The sequence below is a fragment of the Lampetra planeri genome, chromosome 13 (assembly GCF_965212315.1).
Source record: "Lampetra planeri chromosome 13, kcLamPlan1.2.h2, whole genome shotgun sequence".
NCBI lineage: Eukaryota > Metazoa > Chordata > Hyperoartia > Petromyzontiformes > Petromyzontidae > Lampetra > Lampetra planeri.
The window spans coordinates 9,734,497-9,755,157 of NC_136119.1; the positions used below are offsets into that span (position 1 = coordinate 9,734,497).

A 20,661-nucleotide genomic window follows, 5' to 3' on the forward strand; every position below is an offset into this window, starting at 1 on the left:
CACCAGGAACCCCCCATCCCACCACCCCCCCCAATGTCCCCTCCCCTACACACACACATATATATATTTCACTTTCCTTTCCGGCTGATGAGAGTTCGTTGCGTGCCGCGCGAGGGTGGAACTCGGCACACGCGCGCACGCAGCGCCGCTGCTGCTTTGTGGTTTAGAAGCCGGCAGCGCGCGCGCGCACACTCACACACACTCACACACGTGCGCCTGTGTGTGTGTGAGTTCTGTGTCCAGTCTATAGACACACGCTCAACCGTGCCGCGTGCACACAGACACGCACGCGCGCACACGCGGAGCGCGCCCTCTTGCTGTGCTCGCAGCGTGCGTGTGCGTCGTGTGTGGGGGGGGGTGAGTTAGGGAGGGGGGGAGGTTTGTTGTTGCTGCTATCGTGGTTGGGTACCGAGGCTGCTGTTACCTTGCCCGATCATCTCATCACTTTGCCTGGAGGCTGGATGCTGTTTGTACCGCCGCACCGAAGAGGTCTCCTCTTATCCAGCGCTTGAGTGACAGTTTGATTACTGCCTGCGCTGTCTGGGTTATCGGTGAGTAAAACTTTTATCTCATATAATGAATTGATATGATGATGATGATTATTATTATTGAAACTGAAGTCAATGATCCTCAGCTTGGTTTTGCTATCTTAGTCAAAGACAAATGTTTGCTTTAAGATTTGACGAGCATGCAGAGCGATGGCACGCTGGTTGGCACACTTGCACTCACCCGTTCACGGATAGCATCAGTGGTAGGTCCTTTCAACTATATTCTGGGCCCCCCCCCCCTGCATCGCCCCGCCCAACCTGCAGTGACCAACGTGGTGAAGTATGGTCAAAAGAAACAGCCCAGCACCAATAACGGAGCGGGGCAGACCTCCCATCCAGCAGTAGACTTAACCAAAGCGCTGCCAATTATTGTCGCTAACGGCAGCGGCAACGCGAACGCGCTCCGAGCGTCTGAAAACGTTTAGTTATAAAAGGCTAGAGTCAATAAAGATATGTTCGTAAATGCCAAGGCAAAATACAAAGGTTCTACTGTGCCGCGGCTGCGCGTCGCAAATAGCGTGTCCGCCTGCACGGCTACACGGTGGCAACAATCGCTGCCGTTCGTATCGTGATAAGTGAACTCCGGAGGGCTTATCCTGTATGACATGCACGCCTATTCCACCCCTCCCCCCCCCTTTAAAAAAAAGTGCCGTTTACCGTAAGGTTAACCAAGAGCGCAAGCAGCAAGCGCACCGCGGAAAAAAGCCATTCAATATATACTTCACTCAATTACGTGGGGGTTAGAACTTTAAGGCTTGTGCGTGTCCATGTGTTTTGAGTTTTGAGCGAGCGCCTATGAAATGGCATGCGCCAGCTTATGAGCAGAGAGACACACACGCAGCAGCAGCAGCAGAATTACCCGTGTGTCGGATTCTTTTTTTCCCCAAGAGTTAGGGCTATTACATTATCATTTTAACAACAGTTTACAAGCGCTCGTTAATTCACAGCTGAGCGAATACATTTTCCCCATGCTGTGTCGGTCGTCGGAGGTTGTTTGACCATACTTCATCACGTTGGTCAGTTGCGGATTTAAGGGGGGCAGACCAGGACCGGTTAAGCTCTTTGAGACGACGTCAACGTGACTGTCCTGGGGAGCTACAAAGTCCTCGTTTTTTGTTACTCTCTCCTGTATAAACTCAAGAAGAAAACATCTGCATGATCCAGGCCAGTGTTGGAAAGTACTCGTCTCAGTCGGCGGCTTTGATCACGTGACGAGGGCTGAGTAACTCCATACAAAACAATCACCACGGAGTGACGCAGCGTTACTTGCGCTGCGTGGGGCCGTTATCGACAAACCCGATGGTTGTGATCAAGAAATTCCTCTTTTCAATCAATCAAACCTCGGGACCAATCCTCCCTCCGTTAAAATCGGGGGTGGCTTCAATTCACGACCCGTCCGTAAAATCGGCGCGCGCACTCATCTCTCTGCAAGCCGCCACCCTGCCAGTTCGCGAGAGATGCGCCGCTATTAACGCGTCCCTGTAATTACAGAGCTCATTAGAGCGCCGTGGTTTTGGCAACTCCCCCCCCCCCAACTCTCCAACTCCCACGCCCCGTGCACCCCAAGCGCTTGCAGATGTGCGGTGTGGCTGCCGCTGCTGCCGCTGCTGTGTTTCGGAGTGGCTCCTCCACGAGAATTGACACTCGGAGAGCTCCGCTGCAAGTCCGCATTGCCCCCGTGTCTCGGCTGTCATGTGCCGTGCGCCCGCCTGTGAGATGTGGTCCCCTCGAGGCGCTCGAGAAATCTGCGGCAGCCTTCAGAGAGGGCGAGAGAAATGCGTTGCGCTGCTGCGAGAGAGCGCCAACGCAAACTGCACGCCCTGTGTAACTTGCATCGGCGGGGGCGTGATATCGGGAGTGGTACCGTGATGCAAGTGATGCCGTGCTGAAGCGTGGACGGTGCAACGATACGTGTTGTGTCATGTGTAACGCACTATCGTGATCCTTGGATATCCGATATTAGCCATTCTTGTTCGCTGTCAAAACTTCACGAAGCGCATTTGAAACATGTCCCGTTTTACAATATTTCAACGGTGACACGCTTTATCGATGTGTTTCACCAATAGCCGTCACAACCTCAACAACGCACTTGGCGACGCTGCCGTCGAAGTTGTTGAACCCCACTCGGCGTCGCCAGCAACTTGACCGCGCCACGCGGAGACTTCCGCCGATTTCGAAGCCATCCGTCAGAACTCAACGCGCCCGATATAGCCCAGGCTGCGACGTTTACCGGGTTCACCACCATCCTCGGGTCAATTATACAGTCCTCGGTGTACGCCGAGCATTCTGCACTCGTGCTCTCTCTCTCTCCGTGCCCCCCCCACCACCACCACCACAGCCCCCCACCGTGCTTCTGCGATCGTATTCCATAGCCCAATTGCGTGCGTGATCCGATATGAATCAATTGGCCACCCACTTACCACTGCTGCCCAATCACGTGCTTCTCCGATGCCGGACCTATCTCTCGACCGCGAAGTGGGATTCTTCCCGCGGAACCGTTTGTGTGCAACGCAACAAGGCAATGTCAGAGCCGTCGTATGTGCGCGTGTGTGCGTTGGACTTCATTCGCGCCGTACGTTACCGACCACGCTAATCGGAGGTGCGCGGTGGAAGGACAGCAAACTCGAAAACACACGGGGGAAAAATCAGTTCTAAAGAAATTATTTGTCAGTGTAAGAGTGCAGCCTACCCCGGTTGAAGTACGGAACATTGATTCACACGTTACCCATACTTAGTTGTACGTGCAAAGTTGAACGCAACTTTTGTTTGTACGCAACTTTGCACGTAACTTAGTGTTGTCTAAAGCCCACGCATGCCGCAAAGTTGCTTGTGCGTGTTGCATGCACAGCCCGTGTGTGTCAATCCACTGCATTGCTAACCATGTCGAGACATCTGGCCATACTTCACCACGCTGGTCAGTGTGGTTTCGATTTGGTGGCGATGGGGGGGGGAGCGGGTTGCAGAACGATGTGTGTGTGCTGCACTGCGCACTACCACCCCCACACTGCACCTGCGTCCCGTGCAAAGTAATCGCCAAATCCGAGCACGATCGCGGCACAGCGCCTGCTGAGCTTGAAGACATCTGACGAGATGGGGCACAATACGGGCGATGTGCGCTTGGGCACAGTCAGTTTAAAAGGCTGTTTACGTACGAATTGTCAAGGCCTGCTAATGTCACGTGTTGCCAATGCGACGGGGACGTCCGGAGAGCAATCAGCCTCGCTTCGCTGGCGGGAGGGATGGCAGAGTGAGGACTGCGTTTTGACTGCCACCACCAGTTTCGCGCGTCTTCATTCGTCAACACTAATCCCAGAGACATGCCGGGGGGAGGGGAGGGGGTCATGAGGGCACATTTAATGGCCCACGAGAGGACATCGCTTCTATGGGGAGTAGTCAACTAGCTCGCCCCGTGTAGCCTTGCCCGTGTCACCTGGGGTTAATGTGAATTGAGGAAACACAAGTTCGCTCTAAGAGGCTGTGTTTTTTGTTATTTGCAGGGTCAGGTACACGGTTGTATGCAGTGAGTGCATCCGTTACTGGTAGAGCACTTATGATGCAACCGCATCACACAAGGGATGTGCCAATTGTGTCTTCATGGAGTTGTTCCTATATATGGTACTGACTGCAATCATGAAGTCTGTGTAAAGTTGGTTACAACGGTCCATCTTGCTCCTGTACAAGAGCTGATTTCGTTCCCTCATCTCCACAGTGGACCGATCAAGACTGCATCATGGTGAAAGTAGGTTTAGGGGAGGAGTGGTGTACTTATTTAATTGTTGCACTGTGCGCCACAAACTTTGGCCGCCTCAGTAAAATTCCTGGCCGCGGATAATACCCGTGGTGAGTGATATCTAAGTCTCTCCTGGAGCCCATCCATTCACCAGACCCTCACTAACCAACGTGGTGAAGCATGGTCATCCGGCCCCCCATCCCCCCCCCCCCACCACTGACTTTGCGTGGTGATGCCTTCATCCAGGATAGACTGACAGAAGACGAGGTACTGTTCACATTTTCGCGTGCTTCAGTCGTTTGGATGTTCAGCCTCAGGTCCTGCTACACACGCTCCAGCCATGCATGTCATCCAGTCAACAGGCTTTGGGCATACCCCAGCACTCTGGAGGTGGGGGTCGGTGGATCAATCAGGGATCTGCACGTGCGTCAGACACTCGTGTGCAGGGCTCATAAAGTGCCCAGTAGATGGCAGTACAGCAGGTAGGCGGCTGATCTCTCAATGCAGATTCGTTGGGTTACCTCCGAACATGTCGCATTGGGTTTCTTTGGGTGCACGGATTTTTCTCCCACGTGCATAAGACGCCTATCGAACGATCGGCCAATCTTCCCATCCAGGACTCACCTGAAGAAGAGTGCTGATACCCGGTGATTGAATCAATCAATTATATATATACACACGCGTGCACGACTCTGCTTGCCATAATTATTGAAACTACCAGCTAGCTGACCCAAGAGATAACCGCCTGCGTCTAGCGTCGGTGAGGTTTTGTTGTTGTTGTTGCTGTTGTTATCTCTTTCCCGTTGCGAGCGCTGCAGAACCACCCCCTCCACTCCCCCTCGTGGCGCGCAGCCTCCCCTGTCCCCCGGGTGCTTGCCGCAAACGAGGCGCTGCTAATGAATGATCGGTGGTCGTGCAAATCCGCAGGGCGAGCGAGGTGCACCAGCGAGCACGTGCTCGGGACTGGAATGGCTGCCCCTGTGCGGACGACATCGGCCCCGCAGCTCCGCTGCCTCCCCTGGCTGGCGCTCCTCTGCCTGGCTCCGCTGAAGGTGATTCTCGCCGACTCTCCCCCACCTCCCCCCACTCTCACCGCCCGCAAGCTTTTTCCCTCCCCCCGCCGTGGACCCCATCCACCCATCCACCCACAACAACCACCGCCACCTTGATAATTGTTTTTTTACCCTTCTAGCTGGCAACAAAACTGACACCTTTTTTTACAAGGAGTCATGTTTGCATTGACCACAATACCTGCAGTCGTAAGGCAAACAAAAACATAACTCTGATAATATATGCACTGTCCTTGAAGTTGATTGGTCCACACCCGAGACAGCTTTCCTTAGAGTCTAGTCTCACATGGTGTTGGACCAGATGACGCAAAAAGGCGCAGAACTCAAAGACAATGCACCATCAGAGTATGAGAGCTCGGGGTAAGCATTTACACCATTGGAACCTCATTTGCCAGTAAAAAATATGATAATTGTTTTTTTACCCTTTTATCTGGCAACAAAACTGACATCTTTTTTACAAGGAGTCATGTTTGTATAGACCACAATACCTGCAGTCGCAATGCTAACAAAAACATAACTCTGCTAATGTATGCACTGTCCTTGAAGTTGATTGGTCCACACCCGAGACAGCTTTCCTTAGAGCCTAGTCTCACATTGTGTTGGACCAGATGACGCCAAAAGGCGCACCTTCTCTGGCTGGAGACACGTGACTCCGGCTGGAGACACGTGACCCCGGCTGGAGACACGTGACCCCGGCTGGAGACACGTGACCCCGGCTGGAGACACGTGACTCCGGCTGGAGACACGTGCTCGCTCAGTCCGCGTGGATTAATTTAGAAGTCCGTTCAGGAGTGCATTGGGGTGTCTTTTTGAAATTGTAATATGCAACGACAGTGGAGGCTGCCAAACAGCAAATGCATCGTGTGAAACGTTAAAATTAAGCACTGCCTTGACAGCGGTATGAAGCACACATGCTGGAACAAATTCCAACCACCTTTTTCATGAGCACTGCCTTATAACAGATAAACATCGTTTAAGTCGGCTGACGTTTAAAGCATTGGCCTGATCTGAAGAGAGGCAGGCGGTGGGCTTCTCGTTGTGAAGAAGGTCCCTCGCCTGATGCATTTGCCTTCCGTGCACGTGAAGTTACAATGGCAGTAGTAATAATGAAGGTGCGTAGATTTTGTTTTTTTGGTTTCCATCGAGAGAAGTCCAAAACTTGTGCAATGCGCCCCCCAAACCCCCCCCCCCACCCCCAGCCACCCAGCCCCACCGCGTGCACCCAGTCAACCGATTCACGCACGTGGCATTGTAAATCTGAACGACGCCAGACATCGAGAGGAGAGAGGAGAGAGCGCTTCTCGAAACTCCTCTCTCTCTCTCTGCCTCGTGTTAGGTGCGCTTTTGTTACGTTGCCAAGGGACATTCCTCCCGTTGGCAAAATGCAATTGTGCTTCTTGTGGGTTTTTTTCGTCGCAACTTTCTGTCACGCTGGGTCAGACTCCCGTTGGTTTGCCACAGTGCAGCGTACCCCGTCTCGTTCCGTGTCACGGTAAGCAGGCAAGCGTGATTAATGTTCCCTCTTCGTTTTTTTTTCTCTCTCTCTCCGCATAGAATGTCTCCTCACAAAATTTGCACAATTTGCCGTGCGTTGCTGTTGGTTTCCAGAAAACAACCGCTTTCAAACTCCCCGAGTGCTATGTTTAAAATCTTCACAACTGACCATCTATAAACACATATGCTGGAAGGAATCGACATGTATACTTCACCTCCTGGTTAAATAAATGATACCGCTGATGGTACGACTTTCTTTATTTAGATAAGGACAATTCTGATGGCGGTGCAACTATGAAGTGTACTAATATTGCTCCACATGCACGACACACACACAGACACCTTCACAACCTACTGCTCTTGTCACAAGATCTTTGCCAATATATATTGCTACACTTTGGCTCATGCCATACACAGTTGGCTTTACAATTTATGGCTACATATTTTTTTCTTAAGTTTTTATTTTTCCACACTGTACTTTCCATTGTAACCCTCCACCCCCTCCTCTTTGCACAGGACATGAAGAAATTATATTGCTTTACAAAACACTGAATTTCTTTTTTAGTATTTCTAGATCTTGGCATCAGCATACCAACTGTGCATCACAGCAGTGAATAAATGTAGGTGATTAGGCGTATTTATTTAAGCAGTAATTTCTTCTTCATATTTTTTTACTTGGAATGTTTTCTTATTTGAATTGGATTATCTCAGCCATCCTGGATCATGAACTCACGTTGGCAAGAGACTGGCTTCCTTAATTTGAGTGGAGACTTAGGGAGGTGGAGGGATAATTTGCTGCCTGGATGTGTTGATGGAATTGTATATATTTTTTGGGGGGGAGGGGGGGTATTTTTCACATCATCTTCATACACTTCCATGTTGCCCCTTAACCCCGGTGTCCAATCGTGAAATGTCACGCACGATATGTTTCATGGTGACGGTGACACACGACAAGAACACTTGTCAGATTCGCTCGATTCAAATTTCTGCGCATTGTTTTGTTGTTGTTGTTGTTGCTAAATCCTTTTAACCCATAATACTGGGGGTGGGTGGGGTAGAACAAAATGATGTACTCCATTCTTCCCCATCCCCGAACCCTCCCAAACTGAAACCATCAGTCATGATTGCCTTATCCATGATTGCGACAATTTCCAGGGGTTGGGGGGGGTGGAAATGTTACCCTACAGGGAAAATTATAATTAGAACAAACAGACATGGAATGCACGTAATCGGTACAGCAGGCAACATTGCATTCAGTGCCCGAGATGCCAAAATCTATGAATTCCACGACTGATTTAAGTGCTGCAAAGAATTATACGCGCAATCTACAGGGCAGTTGTGCACTGAGCACAAGCTCGTAGCTTTTCAGCGGCTTGATTGCTATCATTTTTTTAAATAGACGTTTTAACATTCGTTCATGGAACATTTCAGCTTTTCCGCTGACACGTCTTCTTCATGCAGATAGCCGATTAATGTGTATGCAACACGGACACGTGTGCGTGCGTTATTTGAATTTGACATGTAGAATTTCCACACTTCAGAAGCCGTTTTCCACATCCAAAATAACGACCCGGTTCTCAAAACCTCTGAAACAATGGCCGCAGAGGAAGGTATACATCCAGGAATTCTGCCACGAATGTTTTTTCTAGGAAATGCCGCAATTTAATTGCTTTCCTTCCAAGATGTACATGGCAATGTATTTTTACAATGAGGCAAAGAACAATACCGACGTTATTACCTTCAACAAACACGCCCCGCCTTTGATTCCCTGACACGCTCTCGCGTTTTCAGAGAGCCAAAGCCGTGTGCGTACCTGAGTTTGAGAGAGAAAAAAAATCATTTTTCCTTCCTTGTGCCCGCGTCTGGTTTTTGTGCAACGGGCGGTGTGCGGTTCCGATTTGATTCCGCTGGGAGCAGCTGTCACGTGCGCGTGCTGTTCGTACTCACTCGTGTGGGCAGGGGTGGTGGGGAGTGACAGCGCACTTGATAGTTGCTGCCCAAGTCTGCTCGGCTTGCTAAGGGAGCCCGAGAGACGTTGGCGACAATTGCAAACTCACGCGAGGCCGGCAAAACTGCTGCGCTTTTAACCGGCGGAACATTTTTGTTGGTTGAGGGTGGTGCATGATTATGCTGTTTTACCGCTCGTTCTGATCGCCACGTCAATTCCTTGTTGAGTGTCATCGCCATCTCGTTCATCTTTTTTTGATTGGCGTCACCCTTTGACGTTGTCGGTGCCACCAACTTTGGCCACCTTGAGCGATCTGCATGCGTCGTCGTGTTATTTAAAGCGCAGAAGTGAACTCAGATACACATTTCATGGAATTGCCTTTTTGGTGTCGTGCAGGGCTTTCGTGTCGATAAACTCTTTCACTCTGTGTGCACTGCCATTGTTCACACACGTATACCCAAATCTCTGCGAGTGCAGCTCATGGTGCTGCAGGAATGAGAGATAGCTAAAGCTGAGATGGCCAAAGGTGGCTGAGGTCAGAGCGTTAAGCTGGCACAGCGGAGTTTGAATCTCAGCAGCTGCCCATGATTAAACAGGGTTCTTAACCCTTTCCCATTCCGATGACGTATGTGTACGTTATCGGTTTTTCTTTCTTCTTCCGAACTGGAAGAAAAACTAAAATAAAATATCTTCATCGGTACCAAGGCTCTTGCAAAGCCATGCGAGGGGGCGTGTGGCACAGTTTGGCGCCAGCTATCACAGAATGCGGTCGTGTCACTACAGTTGTCTGCGGTGAGTGCAATATCTTTAAAACAATGACGCTATGCTTCTCTAAATAAGATGCATGATTACTGCGTCCGCGATTCAGCGGTGAACGGGAACCACCCTGCAACTTGCAGACGTCTCGTAACGGGACAGGGTTAAGTGTCGTGCGTTGATGATCTCAGCCAAGTAACCGATGATTGCAGTAAAATATTAAATCTGCATTCACACCTAAATTGGTTAAATCCCATTAAAAAATATCAGTTGGCTCTGCAGTGAACATTGCAGCAGGGCAGGTGGGAACGTTCTGCCTGCTCGTGTGAATAAGAAGTCAATTGAAGTGCTCTCAGAAGTCATTCTGTGAGATGTCCCTAACAAGGGATGATGTAGAGCACGGAGAGTTCCGAATTGATTCTTAATCTCGTTAAGGAGCATAAACCATCACTGAACTCCGGTCATCCTTGCAGAAACTTTGGCTGGCCATCGAACAAACACGGTCACCACATCGCGGAGAGTTCCGAATGGATTCTTCATCTCGTTAAGGAGCATAAACCATCACTAAACTCCGGTCATCCTTGCAGAAACTTTGGCTGGCCATCGAACAAACACGGTCACCACATCGCGTGCTTTCAGATTCGCTTCGGCGGTCGTCTGGAACGCTCTTCCTTCCAATATTAGGAAGCCACTGGAGCTATGCACTTTTAATTCTCGATTGAAAACTCATTTCTTTGGAACTGCTGGCTATGTACGGTGCGAAATAAGTTCACCATACATACATCTCATGGCAAGACACCGATAAGATAGTTGGACTAAAATCAAGGGGGGAAAAATACACATTTTAAAAGTGTTAGCCATAGATTCACTGTTTCACAATAAAACATTGCTCCTGGACGGCCCGTGCAGGTGACCGACAGAGCCCGGCTGATCGCGTGAGGCCAGATTCCCACTGCGCTAATAATATAGTTTCCAGGTCACGACCACCACACTGAGCATACTAGTTTACTTTTACGTGAGAAAGTGTTAAGCTACGTATAATATTAATACATTCGACCGAATAATTGACAACAGAGTTACTGGTATTTTGACTTCAAGTAGGGAATGTTTAAAATTAGGCCAAAATGCTCAGCAGATGGAGTATGCATATCACAACATCTGGATTTTAAAACGGTATGTTTTGGCCTGCATATCAAGCATCCAGTGTTTGACATGACATGGCAATACAATATTGCATGGCACTTTAACCGAATACAGTGCATTCGAAAGACCCAGTTACACATGCATCCTGAATGGGTTAGCAGGACTTTATAGTTTTGTGTAACAGTGTTCATGCAGTTCTGCTAATCGGTATTTCATAAAGTGAGACAAATCCAACAGGAAATATTTTGGAGGTTAGAAAAACAACTACAAATAAAACACTTCCTTTATAATAGTATTTCAGGGAAATCTTTATTTAAAGAAAACATAGCATTCTTTAGTTTTATATAATCTTTTATTAGTATACAGTGGGCGTTGTGGGCTCAAACTATTTCATGGTCTAAGTATTTTCGGGTGGAGCAAAATAAAATGTGTGAAAGCCATATTTTACAGTTGTTTACTTCCTCAGAAGGGAGTTTCTTTTCGTATCACCGCGGTTATGCACGGCCATAAAACTTGGACGTAGATCTGATGTATTGCTTTTAAATGTTGGACTGCATGATCTTGTGCATTTATCCAGAGTCACAGACATCGATAATTCACAGAGACACCGTGAAGTATAAACAGCCGCGGTTTTTGCCACATTTTTTTAAAACGGGGGTTTCAGGAAATGAAGTTCCTTGCAATCTTGGGCCATTTCTAGCCTGCAGAAATGTCAACACATTGTAATACTGCTGCGTCGCTGCATGATTAGATGTGCAATTTGTAAAGGAAAGGCTAATTGCCTCCTCAAGCTGCCACTGGTAATTGAACAAACGGCCCCTCTTTTTTAACAACAAAAAATGGTTGATAGAGTTACAAATGATTTACGTGAAATAGATACAGGCTTTTTTTACAGATGTGAACAAACCGGTGTGTTTTATACGTGTACTCACTGCTGAAAGTTTTTTTTGTTGGAAAAAAAACCCAATTGGTGGCAAAGAGTAGGCTTGAGATAAAGCATATTTCAGTTGAGTGTGCTATGCGTGCTGTGTGTTAATGGTTTTTAAAGTGGTAGATTTTATTTCCACAAAGTGCAATCTTCATAATTATACATTAAGTGTTAAAGGCTTAGGTAACTTACAAACTGGCTCACGTGTAACTAATATAGCCACTGTTTTAACTTTTGTTATCAACTTAAAAATAGCGTAGCGAGCTCACGAGAGAAGAATTATTCATTGTTAACCTACACTCGCGATAGGCAAGTGTTACGAGTTTCCTTCATCAAGTGATTTGAAAATGAAGCTTTCCGGGTCTCATTTCAAGGCTCGCACACTGACTGACCTTACATTAGCTTGGCATTCAAATGTGCATGGAGTTTTCCATTAACGAGAGTGCTAGTGGGAAATCCAAAACTACGTTTGAGCCAAGCATCGGCATAGATAGCATGGTGCGTGGTTGGCATGTGCCCCTGATACAAAAGACTGAAATAGCGCCCTCTCTTTGCGCTCCCCCTTCCCTCCTCTCATAGCCCAGGACCCTTCCAGCCCTCGGGCCCCAGCACATTTGTACCGCCTGCACAACTCGATGGATAATCCACTTTGGAGTCAAATATACAGGAATGTAATATTACAGAATAACATTTATATCGCCTGTGGATATACTCATTTAGTCAACCGAGTTGTATATATTTATTGATAATGTACGTACTATCTTCTTGGTTCTTTCGGTAAAGTCACGTAGAAGGGAAGTAATAAATTAATAAAACATAATAAAATAATTCTCACGACGTTTAGGCCACAACGCAAGCAGCCGTCCCCTTATGTTGTATTTTTATTATTTTATTACTTCCCTTCTACGTGACTTTACCGAAATAACCAAGAAGATGAATCCCTGCAGTCACAAAAGCTTTAAATCGAATTTTTTTGTACGTACTACTTGAATATGTACTCATTGTATGCACATTCACACGTGTGATTTTTTTTTGCATAGAATCATGCTGTAGCATTGTGGCTAAAGTGCTGGTTTTGGCTCAACTCGTGCCATTACATCTCTCGGGGTTAACCAACTGAGTTACACCACGTGGGAAGTCAGCAGCGACTGTCCAATGGGAGATATTGACATCTCCCACGGGAGTGGCAATTTTCACATTTGTATCAATGCCCATCAGTGGACGTCAATGGAAGTAATTCAGATTTGAAGCTTTCGTGACTGCAACAATTCATACTCTTAGGTTTTTTCGGTAAAGTCACGTAGGTAAAAAATGAAATTAAAATTAATAAAAGTTAAATAAAAATCACGACGTTTCGGAAGCAACACAAGCTTCCGTCTTCAAGTGGAACCATCACAGCACGATAGCTGTATAAAGTAAGTGATACAGCAGCAATCGTGCTGTGACGGTTCCACCTGAAGACGGAAGCTTGTGTTGCCTCCGAAACGTCGTGATTTTTATTTTACTTTTATTAATTGTATTTTTTACCTACGTGACTTTACCGAAAAAAACGTAAGAGTATCAATGTAAGTAACTGAGTGGGCAGCACTTTTAGTTTCGTGCGCTGCATGGGAGTTTTAAAATACATTAAGCATCAGATTCGGGAAAGTGTTTTGCATGTAATCGTTCAGATGATGTAATCGCTTTCAAAATGCGATGATCAAATTACTTAGCGTTTAAGTTTATTGGGTTGTACATTTTTATTTATATATTTATGTATCAATCTTGATTTGAAGCTTTCGTGACTGCAGGAATCCATACTCTTTGGTTCTTTCGGTAAAGTCACGTGGGTAGAAAATAAAATCAATCACGACGTTTCGGGCGCAACACAAGCGTCCGTCATCAGGTGGGAAAGCGCATGGTCTGCTGCTGAGGCAGACTGTTTTAAAAGGTTTGAAATGGGTGTAGCTCAAGGGTTATATATCGGCCCATGGGATGTATGAAATGTATTGCAGAAGCAATTTTGTGTTTGTGTATTTAAAATTTGAGAGGGGGGGGGGCTATGCGTCTGAGGGAAAGTATAGATTCTGTCAACTTCAGCCAGACATGTGGAGATTGCCTAACAGTTCAACTTACCAAGCTAGATTTTTTTTAAACGTTTGTTTATCAGTAAAAACAGGAATATTATCACTGCCCACACCTTATTCTTAGGTTTTTTCGGTAAAGTTTCCGGAAGCTTGTGTTGCTTCCGAAACGTCGTGATTTTTATTTTATTTTTTATTTTACTTTTATTAATTTTCATTTTTTTACCTACGTGACTTTACCGAAAAAAACCTAAGAATATGAATCCTTGCAGTCACGAATGCTTCAAATCTAGAATGCCCAGACCTTGTTTAAGACCTTTTTCAGGTGGGTCCGTCAGTGGGATGTATAGATAGTTTCTTTTTAACTTGGGTTTTAGTTGGGACCGTCACCGCTAAAATTACTGCATCAAGTGGTATTTAGCTCATGGGAAAATGGTCCGACCCAGAGACAGCCCACGCATACGAGGAGGAAACAACAAAGAAGACTCCAGATGCCTCGTGCCACAATCTTCTAGCCCAAATAAACCTCCTCCTCCTGCCCAGCGTTTGATATCACTGTACTTAACAGTGACCTAATTTCCTGCACAAATACGGAGAGTGTGGAAATATGGTAAAAAAAACAAAACCTATTAAACCTGGCACCCGTTGCGAATAAGGTCATCGACGGCAGCGCAATATAAGTCCCAGGTGAATGCGGCCTCGGAATCTGGAAGGCATCAGGATGGCCGGGCAGTGTCAGCCCCTGACAATTTGCGGGACGCCCAGTAAAGGAGGGTTGTGCGTGCACATGAAAGTGGAGCTGACCTTTTGGGAATTGGGAGTATTGGGGGGGCGGGGGAAGCATGTGGCTGGAGGGTTATAAACTGTGTCTGTGAGCAAGATGGATGCTCACTCCTGCAACTGCACTTTTACATTGTGTCACATGCTGTCGGCTTTCCAAGAATATGCGCACAAATTCGCTGTTTTGTACTTCTTCACTTTGAAATGCTACAAACAAAACTCCACATTAGAACCGAGTGAATAACCAAATCCTGGAACTTCGTCATCAACAAACATTCATATTTTCCTGCTCATGTTAAAGTTAAGCTCGGGGAATCATCTCCACTTGTTCAGGAGTGGACATTCCACATTACTCTGACAGGTCCATGTTATCCTTAGTGCAACAACTGTTGATTTTCAACAAAGTGATAATATTCATTTGTAGCATCTCCATGAGACGTCACAGATGAATTCGACACCTTAATTGGATCAGAATATAATAGCACATGTAGACAGGTTGATCCATTGACAGATACCCAACGCAAATAATAGAAATAAATTTAAGTATAGAGCAAACAACATTATTGTTTAGCGTCTTTACGTCTCCCACCAATCTCAACACACCTATGCAATATTTGACCATCCTCCTCTGTAAGACGTAGAGCTATCACTTTCACAAGATTCAATCACCTGTTGAGGTGAATGCAAGAGGGTCAACAAAAAAAACAATCTATATCTGGGGTGTCTGTAAATGGATGGCCCTGTAGTAGCACGTTAATGTAAAAAGGAAGTCATTCGTCTGAAGGCTGGTTAAGGTTTGTTATCACGACAAAAAAAAAAACCTGCGAAAATAACTCTTACGCGCAGACTTTGGGACCCATATCTGCACCTCCCTTGGAGGCGACATCGGCGCAGACATGGACGACGGAGGCGATGCAAGACGTGCTTTGCCCCAGAACAAAATAACACCCGCCAGCCGTGATAATATTGATGGCAGTGACAGACACACGTGTCTGCAGTGAGCGTTTGCGTCAAGCGCGCACAAAGCGATGCGTGCGCATGCTCCTGCGCGTGTGCGTGTTGGGGTATTTTTTTCTGTGTCTCTCTCTCTCTCTCTTCGTCACTGCAAATGAACATTTTTTTTAATGTTCTTGCAAGTCTTGAAATGTGGTGTATCGCAATTTTCAATGCAGTAGCTTCAATGAGCAGGCCAGAGGCAAAGCATTACAGCTGTTTAAACATTCTCGTTTTGGCGTTTTCATGGTGAACATTTTGCTTAAGAAGTTTCCTTTTTTGCAAAACTTGTGCTCGTTAGGTGAGCGCACGGTGAGTGAGTCAGGCTCACCAAAGCGTCGTCACATTGACCATTGCAAAGCAGCGCCTTTGCGATTTGTCGAGTCGAGTTTGCAATCTTGTATTTCCACTTCGATGACGTTCATGCATCCATCAATCAACTTGTCTCCGTCATCCATCGATTCATTGTCACGGTGATGAGCATTTTGTGATTCTTAAACGGACCGAAAGAAAGATTAAGTGTGATTGCTGATGTGCTCATTTAATTGTCTGTCAAGCCTCACTTTTAATATTCATAGCACAGAAACAGAAGGAAAATTTCATGCTGAGCATTATTACTCATTCCAATCTTATTTAACAAAGCTGCTCAACATTATTCGTATATTTTGGTTGGCTAAGTAGCTCAGCTGCAATTGTAGCATTCATAGTCATAAACAACAACAACACGCTTCACAGATATGCAAGCTTCGGTTATGATTTGTGCATAACCTGAAAATACCCAATGCATTTTAATGTAATCACAGTCGTACGCTTTACACAAAGCATTGCTTGCATTTATCCGGCGTAAAAGCTACTTCTCGTTGCGAATGTTGTGTTTGTTATCGATGTGAGCGACGCAAAAGGAGAAAATTGCGTGCCAGCCGTTAGTAGCAGGCAACCGCAAACACCGTTCGAGAGGGCGGAAAGGCGAGTGTGAGCATGCTGAGAGACGCTGTAGTCACCGGATGCTTATCGCACATCTATCAAGCCGTGGGGTCACTCGCTCGCTTGCCCGTGACCCCCCCCACCCCCCAACGTCTCCCCACCGGGACTGTCCGCTCGTCGCGTGACAGAAAATCCAGTTCGTGCGGTGACCGAGTCGCTGACAGCCCCCCACCTGCACACCCACCTCTCTCACCTTCCTCTCCTCCCTCGCATCGAGCCCCGATCTCAGATCGCAAACAAGCTTTTTACTTTTATCCCTGTCGGTATTTCGCGTTTAAATGCTCATCCGTATCACCGGCACTTTCAGTTGGGCAAACGTGTGAATATTTTACGCATTGCGGAACACACGCACGCACACGCGCGCATTAAAAAACGTTGGTTCTTTTTCAAGTTTCTCTGGTATGGGTTGTGCTTACCATTCATCCCGCAACTGTTTGAATCTGATTTAAAGCTTTCGTGACTGCAGGGATTCATCTTCTTGGTTCTTTCGGTAAAGTCACGTAGAAGGGAAGTAATAAAATAATAAAAATAAAACATAATAAAATAATTCTCACGACGTTTCGGCCACAACGCAAGCAGCCGTCCTCAGGTGAGGACGGCTGCTTGCGTTATGTTTTATTTTTATTATTTTATTACTTCCCTTCTACGTGACTTTACCGAAATAACCAAGAAGATGTTTGAATCTGACATCAGTTTTAATTTAGCATGGCTTTTTTAAAGTTAGCGAGGCTAGTAAAGAGTGGCTAATGTCAATATCATTTGCGAGCTTACTTTTTCCAGATTGACGCATGCCCACCAGTATTCCCACACGCCGCTCGGCCGTAACAATCAAATTGCATAAATCTCACCGGTTTCCCGTTCAAATGAGCGTAGGGTGGCATTCGTCTCCCGCTTACAGCCCTGCGCCAGTAGTGGAAATAACTCACTGCTATGGCGATAGTGGGGGGGGAGGTGGTGGGAGGGGGGTGGGTGGGGGGGCGGTCTTCCCAGAGGACAATCACTGTCGACTTTCCCACAAAGTGGCACTCATTTTATCCACCCCCGGAGGGATGAAGAGTCAACCCCCAGCTGAGATTTGATCACAACCTCCCGATTGCAAGCTGTGCAACCCCGCTGTTGCTGTGCCCACCCGGCCAGTGCTGTGGCTCGGGTTTTCTCCGGCTGGCAAGTTAAATTAAGATCAAACTGAAACTTGCCCTTTTCAGTTGACGGGCGCCAAAGTTGTATTTAATAGTTTACTGATCACCAGTGGAAATACTTGATCGTATGATCGCATCCAATAAAATGTCTTTTATTTACAAATTGCTAATGTGTGCGCATGAAAAAAGGGTCACTTGGATGAGTTATCATTCCTGTGTTTGGCTTAACACCACTTAAGATTTATGCAAAAAAACCCAATGCCAAATATTTCAAGATGCTCAGATAATATTTAAATAATGTAGTTGTATTTGCCGCACGTCTTCTTATTCAACTGTTGCACTGGTTCATAATGAATAACATGGTAGTTTCCATGAATCAGGATAGTTGGAAATGTTTTTTTCAAGAACATTAATGATGTTTATGCCATAATAATTACAATGTGTAATGGTATATAACAAATATGTTAAATGAAGGGAGCTTTATTTACTAGTAGAGAGCCCATTAAGGTATTTAATAATCTCAATAAAAAGTGATTCATTTTCACTTTTCATATCTGACTTTTGTGCTCCAATATTAGAAAACAAAGACCTCACTGTCGTGGATGATGTCAAAGCATCCTTAGCATTACATGTGCGTTCGTAATACCACACAGAAAATACTGAACGACGAACTCCACAGAAAATGCCACATGCCTAGACGACTGGACCGGTCTACTTGTTTTTTTTTCACAATCTACCTAAATCGTGAGAATGTTAACCATCCAGCCACTTAAAATCTATATATTAGTTTTACCAAAATAAATTTAATGTAAGACTATATTACTGCCAAATCCCCCATGTGCATCCCACCAGGGTATATTTAAACATTTTCAATACCGCTGTTAAAATGGAAACTTGATGAGAATATTTTTTGCGTCCTCACTTTTTTTCTTTCCCCGCTTTCCCACATGCCTACAGATGACTGCTGTTTTACCAAGCATGCGATCCTAATATACGCCGAGCAGCCTGTACATGTGCTTAGAAAAGAGCTGTCATTGATCATACAGCATTGGCTTGGGCTTGCGCACAGGTGCGTTAGAGAAGCAACACAATAGCGAAAAGAAAGGGAATCCTAAAGTAAATCATGTGTGGAGTGAAGTGCATTGAGGCCCCATTTTGTCTAATCCTCATGCCAAACATTCTTGGCTTCTGTGATGAGGGTGGGAGGGCAGTGGGACAGTGGGAGGTGGGAGGTTACAGGATGGAGGGACTCAACCAAACTCCCCTGGCCAGATGTCGTGCCAGTAGTAAGACAAAAAGTTAATGTGAAAAGGCCAGTTGCTTTATGAACCATACATTATTAAACCTGGGGTATTATGTACAGCTGGGAAGCGCGCCTAATTTTTTATTTGACGAAGTTCCAGGACTTTTACCAGGCGTGCGTTGCTCAGCGGCTTTTGGCGGAGGGAGCCCTGTTCTTGCGATTTTGTTGGTGCCCCTGGGTGCTTTATCAGATTCATTTTTGTGTCGTGGAATAACTGTATACGGAGGTTTTATTGGTGGATATGTTCATTGATTTGATGTTTAATGGACATTTAATGCACACGTTTACAAAATTAGAAGATGAAATTGCTGCAATTGGGAAAGCAAACAGACGCACTGACAATATATATGCTGGGAGAATGTGTTACTTTTACATTATTCAGTCTATGATGTAGAATTACTAGACCCATTTCTCATAGCAACTGATAGATGCTTACAACAGTGGCTTGTTTATGTTCTGTGCCATTCATTTCAAAGTTCATTTGATGTTTGTGCTGCTGGGTTAAAAAAGAGCCTTGTTTTGCTAAACCAAATTTTAGTGATACATCATGATCGTAAGGGTTTATTTTTGCTAAAATCCGTGGCATATAGATGGCTGGCTGAAGAAAAAATATATATATATTTTGAAAAACAATACTGTCCCAGGAGCTGACCAGTTTATTTCTCTAATGGCTCAGACTGGAGCTTAAAATGTGTCAAAAAAACAAACCAGGCCGGCGCACGTGACGTGACATGCACATGTATCCAACATCAAAAATGGTCGAGGGAGCTAAACAAATGAACCCTGCAGATGGAACTTGACTTTACACCGCAAATCTCCGCGGACGCGTTTTCAACGGGGGTGTTCTATCATTGCGCACGACAGATTTGATACCTCACCTTTTTTTTTCTCGAACGTTTTTCACAGTCTGCGCACGCAGGCATTCCGCCAGGGCCACGGCTGCGATAACGTTTTAGTCTCGTCTTATCCCACGTGCGCACACCATGCCGAGGTGCGGGCGGGTTTGCCGCGGCGCCACCTGTTCACGATCGGACGTCGGTCACTTTTTAATTCCCTGCCGGTGCTGTAAGGAAATGTCCCCCTTTCGATGGCACCCTGGTTGTATTCCGCCCGTTCGGCCTCCTCGGCGCAAAGTGTTGTTGCACAAGACAGGATGCCATTAATAATGGTGCTGCTCCTTGTGCAGGTGCTTCCTCAAGTGACCCCCAAAGCTGGCGATTAGACCCCATGAGCAGCACTCGCCTAGATTTGAAGCTTTCGTGACTGCAAGGATACATATTCTTAGGTTTTTTCGGTAAAGTCACGTAGGTAAAAAAATTAAAATTAATAAAAGTAAAATAAAAAATAAAATAAAAATCACGACGTTTCGGAGGCAACACAAGCTTCCGTCTTCAGGTGGAACCGTCACAGCACGATAGCTGTATCAAGTGATACAGCTATCGTGAAACGTCGTGATTTTTATTTTATTTTTATTTTACTTTTATTAATTTTAATTTTTTTACCTACGTGACTTTACCGAAAAAACCTAAGAATACAGCACTCGCCTCCCATCAGGATCCATGGGCCCCAAGCAAACCTCAGCCACTCGCAGTGGCAGTGAATGGTGCTTATAGGATTTGTACTGCCGCCATTGACCTTTCCTCCCTAATGCATTTGACCCTGCTCACTTGACCCCCCCACCCACCCATCCACCCATTTCTCGATTGTGTAGTCTGTGCTCTGGTCGTCGATACGCATACACAGTCGAGAAAGGATGTGGCCCCATGTCCCGGTGGAGAGCCA

General features: G+C 46.2%; 1 protein-coding gene across 1 annotated transcript in view; it reads left to right on the forward strand.

Moving 5' to 3' along the window:
* The first annotated feature begins 360 nt into the window (after positions 1–360).
* The window catches only part of LOC144722045 (ADAMTS-like protein 1), a 142,758-nt gene continuing 122,457 nt past the window's right edge, over positions 361–20,661 (forward strand). The window contains exons 1-2 of the mRNA XM_078600124.1: positions 361–551; positions 5,206–5,330. Of these exons, the coding sequence (XP_078456250.1) occupies positions 5,247–5,330 (84 nt within the window). The 5' untranslated portion in view covers positions 361–551; positions 5,206–5,246. The remainder of the gene's footprint in view (positions 552–5,205; positions 5,331–20,661) is intronic.